Source organism: Saccoglossus kowalevskii, chromosome 15, assembly GCF_978046115.1.
Source record: "Saccoglossus kowalevskii chromosome 15, keSacKowa6.1, whole genome shotgun sequence".
Taxonomy (NCBI): Eukaryota; Metazoa; Hemichordata; class Enteropneusta; family Harrimaniidae; genus Saccoglossus; species Saccoglossus kowalevskii.
The window spans coordinates 10,981,755-11,000,918 of record NC_140655.1 but is presented as its reverse complement, the minus strand read 5'-3'; the positions used below and the strand labels follow the sequence as shown (position 1 = coordinate 11,000,918).

General features: G+C 36.4%; 3 protein-coding genes across 3 annotated transcripts; all 3 read left to right on the top strand.

The window, feature by feature from the left end:
• Positions 1-2,346: 2,346 nt before the first annotated feature.
• On the top strand, positions 2,347-4,405 carry LOC100370584 (apolipoprotein D-like). Its single transcript, XM_002740495.3, has 2 exons — positions 2,347-2,714; positions 3,660-4,405. The coding sequence occupies exons 1-2, from the start codon at positions 2,372-2,374 to the stop codon at positions 3,947-3,949; spliced, it is 633 nt and encodes a 210-aa protein (XP_002740541.1). The 5' UTR covers positions 2,347-2,371; the 3' UTR covers positions 3,950-4,405.
• A 1,945-nt stretch (positions 4,406-6,350) lies between these two features.
• LOC100370738 (apolipoprotein D-like) lies at positions 6,351-9,772 on the top strand. The gene is made up of 2 exons (XM_002740496.4): positions 6,351-6,758; positions 9,074-9,772. Exons 1-2 carry the CDS (start codon positions 6,404-6,406, stop codon positions 9,361-9,363), a joined length of 645 nt encoding a protein of 214 aa, XP_002740542.2. The 5' UTR covers positions 6,351-6,403; the 3' UTR covers positions 9,364-9,772.
• A 4,392-nt stretch (positions 9,773-14,164) lies between these two features.
• LOC100370437 (apolipoprotein D-like) lies at positions 14,165-18,598 on the top strand. The gene is made up of 2 exons (XM_002740494.4): positions 14,165-14,561; positions 17,661-18,598. The coding sequence occupies exons 1-2, from the start codon at positions 14,216-14,218 to the stop codon at positions 17,891-17,893; spliced, it is 579 nt and encodes a 192-aa protein (XP_002740540.1). The 5' UTR covers positions 14,165-14,215; the 3' UTR covers positions 17,894-18,598.
• The last annotated feature ends 566 nt before the right edge of the window (positions 18,599-19,164 follow it).

Here is a 19,164-nt window from a genome sequence, read left to right as displayed (position 1 = left end):
TAATAGTAAAGTCAGTTGCCTTTATGTGCAGACGAGATTGTAATCCTGTCTGAAACAAAACTAGGGATACAAAATTGTTCAGATCATCTCTCAATATATACACAACGATGGAAGCTAACTGTTAACACAGAAAAAACTTAAATAAACAAACAACAAAACTAATCGAAAACATATTTTTCTATGAAATAAAAAAATTAATATAAAGAAATAAATATAGCCAGGCACTTTAAATTCAATAAGGCGATAAATGAACAGAAATGAGCAAAAACTTTTGTTTCACTGAAATCAACCTTTAAAAACAATGTTGTCTCTTTTCGATAAATTAACTAGACCAATACTAGTATACGGTAGTGATATTTGGGGAGATGAGTGCTCTAAAATATCTGACATAAAAGAAAAGATGTACATTCACACTTTTTACGATTCATCATAGTCGCGAAGAAAAAAACTCCAATAATGAGAATAGATATTTTTATGTTATGGTATTGCGTAATAATATCCCAGCTAGACAAGATTAATGGAACGCAATTTAAACGACACAAATACTACAATTACAAGCTCGGGGAAAACAAACGGTCTCGGTTAGTAGTAGTAGTAACCACGGCCTCGTAATCGAAACAGGGGAGCATAGTAAATAGATATTACCAACAGAAAACAAAATCTTTGCTCAAAGAATTATACGAGGAATTCGGAAAGCTAATAAATGATTTCACAAATTTGACAGAAGAAAACAAATTTAATAATGATAATGGGAAATAAAAACATTGCAATGAATATTGCATTGAACAAATTTATAAAAAACTTGATTATGAGACGGCAACATCTCTTGTCCACTTGGCATAAACCACAAATCTTTTTAAACATTTCACAAAATAAGACCACAGAACCACATATATAATTATATTCATATATGTATTGTAATGTTTTTTCGTATGTTAATGGACAGGGAAACGTAATTTTGTGACTTGTATGTACTTTTTATTTTTTACTTTTAATCACTTTTCTTATTGTTTTGTAGTTTTAGTGACCTCACTGTTGTACTTTCTAGAGACAGTGTTGTGTAAATAAATAAATTCTAAGTATAAGTACAGATACAGAGTATTGTATTGTATACTGCGAATGTAATATGTAAATATAACATTGTTATGTTATGTAATGGGATTTCATCCGTTCACTCGGCACGCGCCGACTTGGTCCCGACATGTGCCGAGATCCCTAATCTGGCAGTGAATGACTTTGTTGTTTGTTCGAGGTATTATAATGCTGAAAATACATAAATGCATGCTCTGCAGTGAAAGGCCAGAGAACAAATTTACCACAAATACGTTGTTTCCTAATATATCAACAGTATTTCAGATATATTAAGAATCATTGTTGATCATTGTATTTCCTCCTAGCCAGGAAATGACCTACGAAATATTTTACTTGTATAAATTACTGTAAAACATGTTGAAAAAGCGACATGCAATTTTAGCGAATTGTGGTAAAATGACGTAATAGCAAAATGTTGATTTAGCGAATCTCTCTTGTCTATCGCGCGCCAAAACAAATGCGCAGTTATCACCTCCATAAAAACAAAGAAAAACTGTCCAGTGTAATTAGGAAGTGCCCCAGATTTTTATGTTTACTGTATACAAATCCCCCAAGCGTTGGCCATTTTGAATTTATAATAAAGTCATTAGCGACATCTTGAATTAGCGAATCAGTTCTCTAGCTAAATTCGCTAAAAATACATGCTCACAAATAAATATGACTCGGATTAGGGGGTTGTCCAGAAAAAAACTTGAGGTACGATGGTAGAAGTGAAAAATAAAAAATGCACAGAAAAAAATCACGGAAAAAGAAATCTACAGGGTTAAATAACAAGAAAAAATAAAATCTACAACAGTAAATGTATATAAAAAAATATTTCATCCAGCTCAATAATAAATAAAAACTAATAATAATAAACAAAAACAAATTATCACAAAAAAAACAGGTTGTACAGTTTTTCTGCCTTCTGCCCACCCAAAGTTCAAATGGTTCGTTCCTTTGTAGACGATAGGAACGGTTGAATTTTATATTCCCATTTTGCTTAGTAACATGGCTTGCACAGTGTTTAATTATTAAGGAAAATCACAAAAATAAACACAAAGCTGTATTAAAATTTAGGTCAAACCCTGTATGCAAACAAAGCAAGAGGGTCCATAACCTTGCTGGGAACAACCATTATCGATTTCAGGGGTGCTTTTGCAATGATGGGCCATTGATGTGGAGGGGACGCCATTGGATAGTGGGAGTGCCGCTAACTGCCGCTTCATCGACGTTCCTGTCTAATATAGAATCACCTTTGAATTGCCATTTGGTGGTCATCTATTATATAGTAAGCAACATGGCCGGTCGCTGTCTCGTTCTTGCTGTCGGTGTTGTGTCACTATTTTATAGTGTCCGTGGACAGGTCATATCACGTGGACCGTGTCCAACTGTTGTGGTACAACCAGACTTCAACGTTGACAAATATACTGGTTCGTGGTACGAGATTGAAAGATTTCCAGCCTCGTTTGAATCTGGTCTGAAATGCAATAATGCTACGTACTGGTTGAAACAAGACGGCACTATTGGGGTAATCAACAGTGGAATAGACATCGTGACCGGTGAACGAACCTCGGTTGAAGGCAATGCCTGGGTGCCAGACCCTAACGTGCCGGCTAAGCTGAAAGTGAAATTCCGATGGTGTAAGACTATATCAATCATTTATCAGTATTTGAGTATCAGTATCAGCGGAGTTGTATTTGAATACTGAATTTTAGTTTTTATGTGACTATTAAAATGGACTTTTTGTTTGTGTTAGAGCATAACCTCATGCCCGAGGACGAATATCACCATGCCTGTACCTGTATACAATTTTGTTAATTGGCTGCTGGCTTGGAGACTTGCTCCACAAACGTGCGCCAAATTGCATCGCAAATAAAAATCGATAAATGCAGAATATTTTCTCTAACGCCAATCAGTAATGTTCATTAAACATTAACCAAAACCGTGACAAATTACTTTGATGTCCTTTTCCCCGGAATTTAGTGCGCAGAACCTCACGCAACTCCGGTGGCAGCCATTTTCGCTAAGGACAATATGACGTCACGGAGAAGGTATTCCCGATAACTTGTTGGATACTCCCGTAAAGCGAGCGAACTCGTCGGTGTCTACTTAGTTGCATGCATACACTGCCTACATTTTTTGAGAGAATATTACAAATAAGTTTTCCCATGTATATATGATGCATATAATACATTAAATACTACGAAGTACATACTAAAAGCAGCAGACGACCATTTCCCGGCATTTTAGCCATTTCAAGGTTTGCTGTTCGAGCTTTTGGCGTTTAGCATTTTCATTGCTTATAACTCGCACAATGGCATTTGGGGTTGGAACACAATGTGAACATAGAACATCAATGCTGGGATAAGCTGATATAAAAAAATAGGTTCTGAATCTGAAACACTTGCAAGGGTTGATGCCAGCATGGTGGTACTATGCTAATAATTTTGGTGACACAGTTGTATGAGAACAGGATGTAGTAACGGATTGTAGCGGAAGTGTCGTTATGTTAGCCACAGTAACGTTACCATTGAGTGTATACTAGTAACCAATATTAAAGAGAAATGTGTGTATTATTTTTATAGGGGTGCCGGCGGGTGACTACTGGGTTCTGAGGACCGATTACAACACTTATTCTGTAGTGTACTCTTGTGACGATTTCATGTTCGGATTCATCAAAATGGAATTTGCTTGGATTCTTAGCCGTGATCGTATCCTAAATACTGGTACCCTGACAGACATCAAACGAGATATACAAGATCGTGGTATTGATATCAGTAACTTCCTATCCACTGACCAAATTGGTTGTGATGCTAAAGATAACACTTTGAAATATAAACCATTGGGCGAGGGTCAGTCAGTCATCTATACATAGAAGCCCGAAATTGTAGATTTCATAAGTCACATTATTTTACGTCGAAAGAAATACAGTGACGTCACGGTTAAGTTAGACGTTCCCTCCAATCTGTCTGTCATTGCCGTTCTGTCGTTTTCAGTGTTACTTTTTATTATACCCGAGAGCTTAGTAGCAGAGCAGCAAGAGATTGAAGTAGGCTCATTAATATATCATACACAAACTAAAACAGCATAAAACGTGGACTTGAAATTATCTGCGCAAGTTTTATATTCGGCTATAATAGTTATTCAAGTACAATGTCATTTTTTTTATAGAATTGTATTTGTTGATTCTCAATAAATCTATTGTTGATTCCTCGGTCTTTCACAATTACAATTACAAAGACTTGATTTTGCATTTCCCACATGCATTGTTGACTTTTTGTATTTTTTAATAATAAAAGAAATAATAAAAACTTCATCTTTTTTTGGAAAAGTTGTGTTACTAAGTTATTTATAACGCAGTAAGATGAATGGTGCAGAGTAGTTAGGTTGACATGAAATTTTATACTCAACGATGGCAGATTTACTATAGTGCCAACTTGCGCGATAGTGAACCCCCCCCCTTACCCCAGTTGATCATTCCACAATGTGCTTCATCGTAGTGACGGCGCGTTTGGTGGTCATAAGATTGGCTATACGATATTGATCAATTAGTTTTGCTTTTAATTCGCACTATGATCATCGGCCGGTAAAATAGAATATATATACGATTAAATATAAATACATTACTGATCGTTGAGAAATAAACACAAATCAAGAGAACTCGTACATGCCTCGAAAATTACTATTTTTGCAGGAATATCCATACTTGTCGTGTTAGTTTGTAATGATTGGCCTCTGTTGTGGGAATAGAACAGTATGTGGAGATAATTTTAACTCTCACATTGTTGTATTTTAGACTGAGTAGTGTATAATGCAACTCTTCCTTCCAGTCTTGCCATCGCAAACCTTTTTTTATGTTAGCCCATTACCCTGTAGCTACCATATAGTTAATTGTAATATTCAGGGTATTAGTACGGCAAGAAACTTAAAGCGAGGCAGTCGTCACCTGCGCATGCGCCAGATGGCCATAACCTGTCATTGTTTACAAACAAGCGTCTACACATGAGCCTCTGCGTTTTTAGTGCGTGTTGTTATCGTCGCTTGGAGACTCAATTCCCACGCGTGTGCAGGAGACGACCCTTCCGCTTTAATGCAAATGTGTGGAGATCTACAAAGGTTACACAAATTGAGAGGCAATACGTAACCTGAAATAATTTCATTGTGTTTAAATATTCGTTGAATTGTATGCTGCATCATGAGGAACATGGATCAATTAAAAAAATAATTCATTTTGAATTTAAATTTAAAACGGCTTACTTTTATCATATAAAATCAATACGATTCAAATAGTACTCAAATACAAAATAAAATAACGACACTACAGTCACGAATTTTGATGAACTTTATCTCCTGTGCGTATAGTTTTTTTATTAGAATTTTTATTGCGTGGTCTATTCATTTGGGTACAGCAACGCCGTTTTTTCAATGTACGTTGCATGCATACAAACATATTAGCAACATTTTAACTAAATTCTGGGCTTGTTCTATCAGCGGTCTTCAGCCACGTTAACAGTACATCGGCAAGCAGTAGTATTTAGGGTTGAATAAGAATGTTCTATAATGGAGTGTATTTTAACACGAGGTTCAATAAAAAGATGCAAGCCTCGACGCACAAGTCTGTAATCTCACTATGCGTTGCAGTGTTAACATTTATCGCATAACAATCGCAATTTCTTCAACATATGGGCTGCCCATTCGAAAATAGCTGGGTCACTTGGCAAAATTGAAAAACATGCTCAAGTATTTGGAGAGAAAAAAATTCACCCAGTTCAAAAATAAAATAAATTAGCAAAAAAGTGTTGCATAGTTTTTCGGTCACCTCTTTGTAGACAAAGGGAACGGTTGTAGTTTATAGTCCATAGTCAGACGACACTTGCATAGAATCTTTTGTTTGTTATTCAATAAAATTTTATGGGAATGTCAATGGCGAAAGCCGGGTTACCGCGAAACGCGCCGTTTTCTCCGTAGTCGATAACCTGGCTTTCGTGATAACCCGTCTCTCGCATAACATATTTTTAATTATGGAAAAAATAATGACTAAAAATGCAGGCATGACATTGCATACAGAGTCTGACTTCGTCTTCTTTACAAATACATGTATATCTCATATGAGAAGAAAAAAAGGCGGGGGTTCTTAACCTCGCTGGAAACAACCACTATCTTGTTAGGGGTGTTTTTGCACTGGTGGGCCATTGATATGGAGGGGACGCCAATGTGATGTCGCTAACCGCCGCTTCCTCTGCGTTCCTGTCTAACTTGGAATCGCCTTAAGCATTGCCCTCTTGGCTTTTAATGCAGAAACCCCTTGGAGTTGGCGGTTATCTATTACATGGTAAACACCATGGCTGGTCGCTGTCTTATTCTCGCTATCAGTGTTGTGTCACTATTTAATAGTGTCCGTGGACAGGTAATATCACGTGGGTCGTGTCCAACTGTCGTGGTACAACCAGACTTCAACGTTGACAAATATACCGGTTGGTGGTACGAGATTGAACGATTTCCAGCCTCGTTTGAAACTGGTCTGAAATGCATTAATGCAAAGTACTGGCTGAAACAAGACGGCACTATTGGGGTAATTAACAGTGGGACAGACATCGAGACCGGTAAACAAACCTCGACCGAAGGCGATGCATGGGCGCCAGACCCAAACGTGCCGGCTAAGTTGAAAGTGAAATTCAGTTCGTGTAAGATTATATCAATCATTTACTAGCAGTGCATTTTCATATTTCATTGTAATTTAGGTAGTTCATCTGTCGTATCGTGTCATGTTTGTGGCGCATTTTTATATGTCTGGCTTCACTGTCATCACAAATGAAAAGTTGAGTTGTTCATATACTAGTAGTCCTTTTGTCGACGTCGTCGTCTTGCGTCATATTTTCTTTAAGCGACTTTTTTGGATATCGCCAATTCTATTATTTTGTACCTTGTAAAAATGGTACACATTGGATGGAACTACGTTTGATTTAAATGTTTCTAGACGATATCTCCAATTTTGCAATTTCAGCGAGTGTTTTTTTCATTTTGGGTACAGACCCTTTATTAGTCCCCGTTCGGACGCAGTCCGAAAACGGGGACTTATGTTTTGCCCTGTGTGCGTCCGTGCGTCCGTGCGTCCGTGATCACCTGTATCTCGAACATGCATGGACCGATTAAGTTCAAACTTCACTCATGCATCACACATCACACATTATATGGGACATATGCACATGCATTTTTTTCATGATCCGATTAACGATAGCCGAATAGCGGCCATTTTAAGGCCGAAAATGCATCAAAATCGCACATTTTCACCATTCCGGACCCGGATCTCAGTTATGCATGGACGGATTTTGTTCAAATTTGGTACATACATTAAACATAATAGGACCTTGATGCACGTCATTTTTTTTTTGGATCGGGTTCGAAATGGCCGACTGGCGGCCATTTTGTTTTAAAGAATTCAGTTCTGGATCCGTATCTGAGACATGCTTGGATTGATCGAGTTCAAACTTCACACACACAAGGTACATCATGTCACAAATATGCATGTGCATTTGTTTCATGATCTCATTAACGATAGCCAAAAGGCGGCCGCTTTAAGGCCGAAAATGCATTGAAATCGCACATTTTCACCATTCCGGACCCGGATCTCAGTTATGCATGGACAGATTTCATTCAAATTTGGTACATACATTAAACATAATAGGACCTTGATGCACGTCATTTTTTTTTCGGATCAAGTTCGAAATAGCCGACTGGCGGTCATTTTGTTTTAAAGAATTCAGTTCTGGATCCGTATCTGAGACATGTCTGGATTGATCAAGTTCAAACTTCACACACACAAGGTACATCATGTCACAAATATGTATGTGCATTTGTTTCATGATCTCATTAACGATAGCCAAATGGGAGCCGCTTTAAGGCCGAAAATGCATTGAAATCGCACATTTTCACCATTCCGGACCCGTATCTCAGTTATGCATGGATGGATTGTGTTCAAATTTGGTACATACATTAAACATAATAGGACCTTGATGCACGTCTTTTTTTTTCGGATCAAATTCGAAATGGCCGACTGGCGGCCATTTTGTTAAAGAATTCAGTTCTGGATCCGTATCCAAGACATGTCTGGATTGATCAAGTTCAAACTTCACACACACATGGTACATCATGTCACAAATAGATATGTGCATTTGTTTCATGATCTGCTTAACAATAGCGGAATGATGGCCATTTTAAGGCCGAAAATGCATCAAAATCACGTATTTTCACAATTCCAGAACCGGATCTCAGTCATGCATGGATGGATTTTGTTCAGATTTAGCACAATGTGTTGTACATATGCAGGTGCATTTCGGTCATGATCTGCTTTGAATGTATATGTCACTCAAATATGAACGGAACGGGGACGTGTCATTGACAATGACTTGTTGGACAGTTAGATTGATTTAATACTTCGAGTACATGTACCATGGTTGGGCCTCCATTAGATTATTTCTTTTTGTGACATTAATAAAAAATCATGTCATATAACTGAAGTTGATGAATCCCAAACTGTGTTACTATTAAAGACGATGTTCAGCATGTTAATACATGTGAAGAAACAATCGAAGTCAGTCAACTACACGCACTGTGGTTTATGCTGCACACAACCCCAAATATAACTTACTGAATCAACCAATACGCAGCAGTAGTGGGTGAAATATTATCAGATAGAATAAAAAAGTATAGCATCATGGGTAATATTTCGTAATATTTTTTACTTGCACCATATTTTGAAAATGAGATGTACAAATTTGAAATGTGCACGTATGAAAACAAAATCGAAATTTGTGCAAGGATTAATACCAGCATGGGGGTACTATGTTGTCAGTGACTTTGAGTGACCAAATTATAAGGAGAGAATTGCAGTGAATGTGACGTAATTTAATCCATGCCCACATGTTCTGTTTGTAAATAACCATTATATTACAAATTTGAAAAGAAATGTATAGAGAAATATATGTATTATTATTTACAGGGATGCCGGCAGGTGACTACTGGGTTCTGAAGACTGACTACGATACTTACTCTGTTGTGTACTCGTGTGACGATTTCATATTCGGATTCGTCAAAATGGAATATGCTTGGATTCTAAGCCGTGATCGCACCCTAAATGCTCGTACCCTGACAAAAATAAAAAAAGATGTACAAGATCGTGGTATTGATATCAGTAACTTCCTATTCACTAACCAAACTGGTTGTGATGCTAAAGATAACACCTTGAAATATAAGCCCTTGGACGAGGGTCAGTCTGTCACCAATACCTAGAAGCCCGAAGTTGTAGATTTCAGAACACTTTCATTATTTCGCACTCGAAGGAGATCTCTTGACGTCACGGCTGAGTTAGACCCCCCGTCCAGTCTGTCAATTACGTTTGCTACACTGCTTATTACTTATTATGCACAGCGGCAAGAGACTGGAATTAAGTAAGCGCCACCATTGAGTTTTACAAGCGGAATGCTATTTATTTGTTTTTGTTTTTTTAGTAATGTATGTGTTGATTTTCAGTAAATATTATGGATTCCACAGTCGATCACAATTAAAAAAGAACGGATATCCCAATTACCTTTTTATCATTTATATGTTAAGGTAAAAGAGATTTATGATTGTGCATTTCCATTTTATTGTTATGACGTAGTTTGTATTTTTAAATAATAATAAAAATTAATAATAATAACTTCACCATCTCTTGTTTAAATTACACTGTAAATTTTCGAAATACTTTTTAAATTGAAAACGTGTGTATTATAATATTTCGCATTTGGTGAATGGTGGTTGTAGTTCAAATCACATCTGAGCATTCTCACATTTAATTTAAACATTTTTCTCGAAAACTTTTCAATTCAGAAAGCTGAATCGCCAACGATGTTTCAACTGAAAACACCAGGCTATAAACAAAGTGTATGTATAAGGCACATTTGTGTTAAACGGGGATATAACACTTCACTTTACAAATTGCTTTATCTTGAAACATTTCATAAACACACATGCAATGTTTTGAAGTAACACCCCTGACTATTCATGTTTCACAAGTGTTTCTGCATACGGCATGTATACAAAAGTACCTCAAACCTGTTTTATTTTGAAGCACTTCAGAAAACGCGCATGCAATTTGTTACGCTAAAACACCCAGCTATGTAAGTGTTCATATACAAAGGGTTTGTATACTGTCTATAATAGACACAATACTTATTATCTACTGAATGTAGCATATTTATTAGAATATATATTATTGTTACAAGTTAATAACCGATGAAATTAAACATGGACGGTGTTGTCACTGGATTACGCAGCGCTAGACAGACGTCAATACCTTATAATCTAATTGTTAGATTTTCTTATTATTCTAGCTATTATTTTTTTTGGAGGATCCTCAATGTTGAATCCCACCTAATATGGTGATTACCACACACCTGTGCAAATAATTATAATTATAATGCGTATAATTAAGTCTATAATAATAAATAACAATTTAACTGTTATTTAACAATATTTTTGCTACATCTTTGCAAATATTTTGAGACACCTTCAGTTTTGTTAACGAAGGTGTTCGCGACTAACTTATAAACACTTTAAATGGTTTACCCCAAGACAATAAAAATGTTTTATTTAAAAAAAATAGGTGTAATAGGTTGTTTAAAACGTAGCAAGTTATAAAAATGGTGCAAACCCAGTTTCACAGTACTCGACAATAATGACTGTTATTCATTGATACACGCTTTTTATTGATACGGTACTGCCGTACCAGTAGTTTGCTGAAGATAGATCCCTGTCAATACTTTTGTATGAATTAGTTGACACGGCACTTTTAATCATTAAAAAAAATGAACCCCTTTAGTGACGCACCCTTTTCAAATGTCGTTTTTACGACGATTTGAACAATCAGTGGTTATGACAAATACACAGAAATAGTTTTCGTTTAAAAGAAGTTTTTTTATCACCTAATTATTAAGTTAAAATGAATGGGCATCTTTTCAATTGAAGTGCTCGCTGTGTTGCTTTGATTGTGTGAACAATGACTGTCTGTGGTTGTGACATGTGTTTGCATCTCCATTGAGCTGTGTTAGCTACATAAAATGCAAACTCATCGCTCATATTATTCTCATTCACATATTGTCAAAATCTTGAAAATCTAATGAACCACGTCTTAGTAAAAACTGTTCAACAAGTTGACACAATATTATATGAAATATAAATTATATAACAGAAATTATTATATCTTTTTAATTATGATTTATTGGATTATCATTATTTAGTAAAAAATTACTGAAATGATTTATTATTATAAATATCTGCATTTTAGTATGTGAATAATCATATAATCAATAATATTTATTCAAAATTGTAGACAATAAGCGTATGAAAATTGTTGATAGTATGAAATACAAAATAAATATTTGTGAATACAAAATTGGTAACCAAAGATGAAAAAAATACAAAAATAACAACAAAACTGTTTTAAACTAACTGAAATACAGCAACAGCGAAACGGCGCGTAACACATCATGGTACAAATCTGAGTTAGTTACAATATTATTAACAAAATGATAATTTATTTTCATTTGAAGCAGGGCGGTCGTTAATGCGCACGCGGAAGATTTGAGTTCCAAGTGACGATAACAACGCATGTAAAAATCGTTAAAGCGGGGAGTCGTCACTTGCGCATGCGTCAGATGGCCATAGCGTGTCATTGTTTATAAACAAGCGTCTACCCATGAGCCTTTGCGTTGGTAGTGTGTGTTTTTATCGTCGCTTGGGACTCAATTCCCGCGCGTGCGCAGGTGACGACCATCCCGCTTTAAAGCGCGGTGGTCGTCGCGCAGCGCGTGTTCGAATTTCATGTAAATAAACAATGTGTTTTACACGCGTTGTATATGTCGCTATGAGTCACATATCAAGCAGGACGCAGTACGACGACTGCCGCCCTTTAAGGCTCCTATAGGTAGCCGCTTGTTTGTAAACAATCGAACGATAATGGCAGTTCGCCACATGCGAGGTTGACAACTCCGAGTCCACTTTGGTATTGTATTATTGTTTTCCTACCCGAATAATGATTGCTATTTCTTGATTGATACTTTTTATTGATTTTAGTGCCTTATTTTCAGCAGTGGGTACTGAACATAGGACAATACTGAAGTTTCAAATATTTGTCCCGGCCCTTAAAAAGCGGACCATTTTCCGCGACGCACCCTTCTATGCCTTTTCAAATGTCGTTTTTTTACGAGGATTTGAACAATCAGTGAGTCGTGGTTGTGACAAGTAGACAGCAATAGTTATATCGTTTTTTTTTATTATTATTATTTTCAATGTTTTTTTTTAATCGCTGGCCTTTCTGAATACTAATTGTTGACCCCGATAGTAGACCCCGTTAAAAGCTAAAAGGAAAATGGTGGCCACGATTGTATTCCTTTTCAATTGAAGTGCTCCCCGTGTAGAATTGCTTAGATTATGTAAACTGTCCGTGGTTGCGACATTTGTTTTATCTCCATTGAGCATTGGTAGCTAAAGGAAATGCAAACTCATCGCTCACATGATCGACTCATAATCGACAATAACAACGGGTAAAAACGCTATAAGGCTTCTAAGTAAACAACTATACGCTATGGTCGCTTGCCACATGACTACTGCCCTGGTTGCCTTTACCGAAATAGGACTAGTGTCATACTCTGCCCGAGAAGTACTTCAGATGTGTCTCAAACATTTCCAGACACTTTATCTACTAGTTTAAAACTAGTCTAATTTTGGACGACTTAAGCGAACACTTTCAGGAACATCAATGCGTTCGCTGCAAAAACACAGTTAGAGCATGTTTGGGACATGTTTGAAGCTTCACTGAAAAATTGTATGTAAACTTAACTAAAAAATGTAATATAATATGTTTCATACACACTTCGGCACAAGATGTGCCCACACACGAATTGATGACATCACAAATTACACGCTTCTCAGCCGGGTCGTTTGTTCGGTATATATGAATTGGTGTATAAATGGATCTTAGAAAACATAGTACTAGTATGTCGAAGCGCGTGATTTGCGGAAATGGAGGTGTTCACCGCTGATAAAAATGACTCGGACCATCATTCAAAGTTAAAAGTTGTTCATTCCGTAACTAGGAAACAATTATTTTATTATTCTGAATATGTGTTATCATGAACGAACTGTTTCGCTCCCATAATTTCCGGAAGTGCACAGTTTTCAAACTCTTAAGGAATCACTAGGGAACCGGTGAAATTCACATAGTAATTGTAAATAATTGTTAAGTCCCCCTAGGTGCATATTAAAAATTTGGCTGCCCCCCTTAGAAAAAGTACAAAAAAGATTTACACTAATCATGAAACAGTGTATGCTTTCACGTTCCAGCTCTTCTCCTACAGTTTCAGGCGCTAATTCATCAGGCTCTATCTCCTCCGAACTGCTGCTGGAACCTATCTCGCAATCAACAAGATCAACATCAAAATATTGAAATCTAGACCCTCTGAAATGCATTTTGAGGGACACATTTTGCTGACATACTAAATTGAAAGTGACCCGAGAAGTCAAATAATTGTAAACTGTCAGTCTATTTGTAAATGAAATCTCTTAAGTGAAAGGAAAGCACGAGCAAAAGTCCAAAGGTTGGAAACAATCATTGGATGTTTTGCAATGATGGGAGAATTGATACCGAGGGGATACCATACTTGATCATCTGATAGGTGATCGGAGATTAACTGTTGCAAACACCACGTGACAGAGGTTTATTGTTAGGGCGATTCCACGTGGTATTAGCTTCTCATACACGGGATGCTTTAATTGAATTTCAAGTACTAAAGTAGGTCAGCATACTTTCTCCAAACCATTCTCTTATTTACATTATATTGTATTTTGACGCAGATCATTCAGAAGTTTGTCGACTGTCTACAAAAATTCCCAAACAATATCACGTTCAGGCATAGATAGACCTTAAAAGACATGTCTTTTAAGGTCTATGGTTCAGGCCAGTGAAAGAATCGCAGTACCAACTGCGACGCGGTCGCTGATTGGCTGCTTTACTGTCAATTACTCAACAATACAAGACAGATACCGGTCGTCTCTCGGGCCTCATCCTGAGTGAGTTGAGTAACTATCACGTACTAGTCACGACATGGCGGGTCACTGTCTTGTCATTCTTACTGTCGGTGTTGTGTCACTATTTTACAACGTATGTGGACAAGTTATATCACGCGGTCCGTGTCCGAGTGTTTCGCTGCAACGAGACTTCAACATTGACAAATATACTGGTTCGTGGTACGAGATTGAAAGATTTCGAGCCTGGTTTGAATCTGGTCTGAAATGCATAAATGCGAAATACTGGCTGAAACAAGATGGCACTATTGGGGTAATCAACAGTGGGACAAACATCGAGACCGGTGAACGAACTTCGACTCAGGGGGATGCTTTTGTGCCAGACCCAAACGTGCCGGCTAAGTTGAAAGTGAGATTCCGGTGGTGTAAGTTTATATTAATCGATATCAATGTGATCAATTTGTAGTGTAGTGTTGTCAGGGTTTCTGTCATCAAGTGTTGTCAGGGTTTCTACCGAGTTTGGGGAACTCAGCAATCGTAGATTAGCTCAATAAGTTGGTAGACTAGAGGTACGTACGGGGATCGTTACCAGGCGGTAAGGGCGTACACAGAGAAGAGATACAGATACATGTAGTCTAGTATGTAACACTTAGTAGGTTTATTCTTAATACACAGTGAAAAAAATCACTAACTATAAACGAGTCTAGGGCGATGACTTTATCATAGTAGTAAGATTGGACTGTTTGCTGACAGCTCCCCTCGTCACCAATCGAGCTGATATTAATGTCGACTCACTGGTTGATGCTTTCATCTTCTTCTCCAAAACAGTTCTTATTCGTTATACACATAAGCAAACAAATTGCGTAGTTTCTATTCACTTCGTCATGAACTGTTCTGATTAAACAGTAAATAACAATAGCTCAAGGACTGTTAAATTAATTGAACAGTAAATAACAATAGCTCAAGGACTGTTAAATTAATTGAACAATAAATAACAATAGCTCAAGGACTGTTTTGATTGTACAGTAAATAACTAAGGTCCCTACTTATAAGGTAGCAGAATTCAATAAGCAATGGGGAACGACAATCATATTGCTGTCGTTGGGGGAAGTACACACGTGACGTAGACGTTTAGTTCTAAATACTAGTATAAAAATACGTAATTTTCCAGGTTTACAGTATCTTTCACGTAAACACTTTGAAAGAATTGGATTGTAACATGGAGCATGCACCAGTCAAAAGTGAAATTCCGAACATGTAAGAATATATTAATCATTAATTAGTTACATTTTTACATTCCAGAACGAGCAATGTGGACCCCTCCCGGCGTTCCCGATATAAATGTGACTAATTTATAGAGAGTATCTAAAAACGTGGTATAATTCCAGAAGACATACCTACACTTTATGCATTTTTAAAAATTATGCAATGTAGTTTCAGTGCTCATGAATATTCATTAATTTCTAGTTCGATAGTTCCCAAAGGGGATATATAAATTGGGGGGGGGGGTACTAGAGGATATTAGCAGCCCATTTAGAGAGCTTCAATGATTATCTCGTTATGTAACCATGCTCGTAGTTTGGCTTGCTTTCGTGAAAGTGGGATTTGAACCGAGGCCTTTATGATCACTAAACAGTACGTAGATTCACAAGACTATGTGGGAACCGCCAACAGTTTGGTTCAGTTGGTAAAACTTATATATCTTATCTGTTTATGTAAAGATTTACTCATAAATTTATTTATTTAGTGCAAGTGCACCGGTGCATACAATACCGCCAATTTGGTGTTTCTTGTTACGTAGTGAAATCTGGGCAAGCGATATTATTAATATGCACTCAACAGACTTGTTTAAACAATTCTTGCCTATGGAAAAATTACATCACAAAATGTGTAAGTACCTACTACAAGTAAACTGTAAAGCCACAAACTTGGCCAATCTGCCTAGGGCGGAATTTAAAAAAAATCAAAGTAAAATAATAAAATAAAAAGGCATTAATAACAAAAGTAATAAAACATAAAATTAAAATAAGTTTATAGCCAAAATAATTAAAGCCTGTACACTACATCAGATTTTAATCAGATTGAAACTTGGCATGTTTACTTGAACTGGGAAGATATCCACTTTTTATCTCAAGCATCAAACGTATGATTAACTACTGGCTGAAAATGAAACATATAGATAAAAACACTCTGATCTCTGAGGCTTATAAACTTGACACCAATTTGGACAAAGAAAACATCAGTAATTGGACCACAGGCATAACAAAATTACTGAACCTTTTAGAAATTAGTGATGTTTGCGAAAAGACCAGTATTATCCCATTAGCTACAAAAAAACTAACAAAATATGTTTGAAAAACACTGCACAGAAACAATACATAATGACAATAAAGGCACTAATCACAAAAATAAACTTCGTACCTACAGACAGCTGAAAACTGATTTTGCACTTGAAAAATACCTTGAAATTATTAAAAACCCCATCTACAGATCATCTATGACTAAACTTAGGATAAGTGCCCACATACTTCAGATTGAAGTTGGGCGATATCACAACATAGATATCTTAAATAGAACATGCTCTGTCTGTGACTCCAATGAAACTGAAGACGAAGAACACTTCCTCTTCAATTGTAACCTGTACAAATTTGAAAGAGATGCTTTGTTTGAAAACTTAAACTTATCCGGCAATCTGAAAGCACTTCTCAATAACAAAAATTCTGAAACTGTCCAATGCAATTGCCAAGTTTATCAGCGACTGTTTCACTAAAAGAGAGAACTTCATGAAAAGCAATTTACCAGCTGCCTCAAAATAACACCAAAAAAATATTTATATAATAATATTTTCACAGTATTACTATTTATTTATTTCCTTTTTTATTATTATTACTTATGTATTTTATTGTTCCTTATATCCTTGTTGTATTCTAATCTAGATCCCAGTAGGGATACGATATCAATAAAGGTTGTTATTATTATTATTACGTAAACTCTACCAGCACCCGATCCTAATGCCAAGACACGTTCATGATCACGTAAATCTCGAGACAGACTTTACCGCTAATTTGGTGTTTGTTGGTTTCGTAAACCCTACTTAAGCTAACTCAAAACATTTCAAAACACGTGTACCAGCATCTCAGGTGCAAAGCGTTAGCACCAATAAGGTTGTCGGTTGCGTTCACTATAGTACAGTATCTCAGTGGTTTGTGCATTCTTCATCGCTGTCTGCTAGTACTTATTCACTGAATTCCCCAAGTTACTTTGCAAGTTGTTAAAGCGAGAAAATAAATATCTCAACAAATATTGGCCATTGAGAGTAAAAAAACAAACTATTCTTTAATAATTATTTTTGACCATTACACGTTGTTAAATTGTGATCATAAATTTCTTGACAAATACTTTATACTTATTTCAATTAATCTCCTTCATCATTGCAAGTGTAAAATTAAAAAAAAAGTATTTGAGACTCGTTTTAAATACATTTCGTTTAATTAATTTCGCTGTATATGTTTTATTATTTGTAGGGCTACCGGCAGGTGACTACTGGGTTCTGAAGACTGACTACGACACTTACTCTGTAGTGTACTCGTGTGATGATTTCCTATTCGGATTCGTCAAAATGGAATATGCTTGGATTCTAAGCCGTGATCGCACTCTCAATACTCGCACTCTGACAAACATCAAGCGAGATGTACAAGATCGTGGTATCGATATCAGTAACTTCCTATTCTCTGACCAGACTGGTTGTGATGCTTAAGATAACACTTTGAATTATTAACCCTTGGACGAGGTTTAGTCTGCCATCTTCGCCTAGGAGCTTTGAGTTGTAGATTTTAAAATGTTGGAATAGTTACATTACAAGAACTGGACAGGGTTTTCCTAACGTTACTGTTAAGTTATACTTGATTTGGCGAGTCTCTTTCTTTTCTGCCTGTTATACTGCCCTCATGGCATGCATGGGGACACAGTCACACAGAGAGAAAAGAGGCCAGAATCGAAATACTAACACGGTAGTATATACCAAGGCTACCACTGAGGGCAATATTTACAAATAGACAAAACAGCACAAATAAAGATTTTGTATTCGATTCTCGGTAATTCTATATGTTGAGGTTAGATTTTGAAATAAAAATAGTAAAAATTATAGCTACAAAGCAACATTTAACAGCTTTCAAGAATAAAAGCAAAGGCTTTGCATATTGCATATTATCACAAATAATCAAAAGTTTTCCATAATAACAAAGTCACATGACCATTTAAGGTAATCTGATATTTTAGTCGTATTTTTATTAATGTCTTTATTATATTGGTTGCACACATATTTGAGCAATATTCTCGAGGTATGAAAGTTTGCATATTAATGAGATTACATGACCGTATCAGCGAGTCACGTCTTGTCCAATGTACCCATTATTGTGCTCCAGATATTAGTTATGCATGTTAAATACCACATACGCAGCCACATCTCTTGTCAATGCCTTTATTAATGTACTGGTTGTATTTTGCCGCAAATATTTCAAATATGTACCCATGTGCTAGAGTGCATAGGATGTTACTGAATATGCATATTAGTTAGGTCACATGACATCGTATGGTCGTTGGTATATCTTGCCAGTTGACATCATTATGGAACTAGTTGCAACAAGGTAGATATTGCAGATATGCATATTAATGAGATTACGTGAGATATTGCAGATATGCATATTAATGAGGTTACGTGACCATATATGGTCATATGTTATATTAGTTATATCTTTTGACCTTTCCATCATTTTGTCAATGGTTGCGTACCATGATAATTTGAAGTGGAATGATTCAGGAAATAACCTATGACCTTCCAATAGTGCGCATGACAGTCCCTACTGTAAATAAAGTTTAGGAGTCTCCTTGTCTCTTGTTGGAGATACTGAATCGTTCGAGTTACGTATATCGAGTTACGCAAACATCGAGTTCCAAAAAATACCACGCCCATATTTCAGAAACCACGCCCACTTTTTCGATCGATACTTTCTGAGGTGAATAACTTAT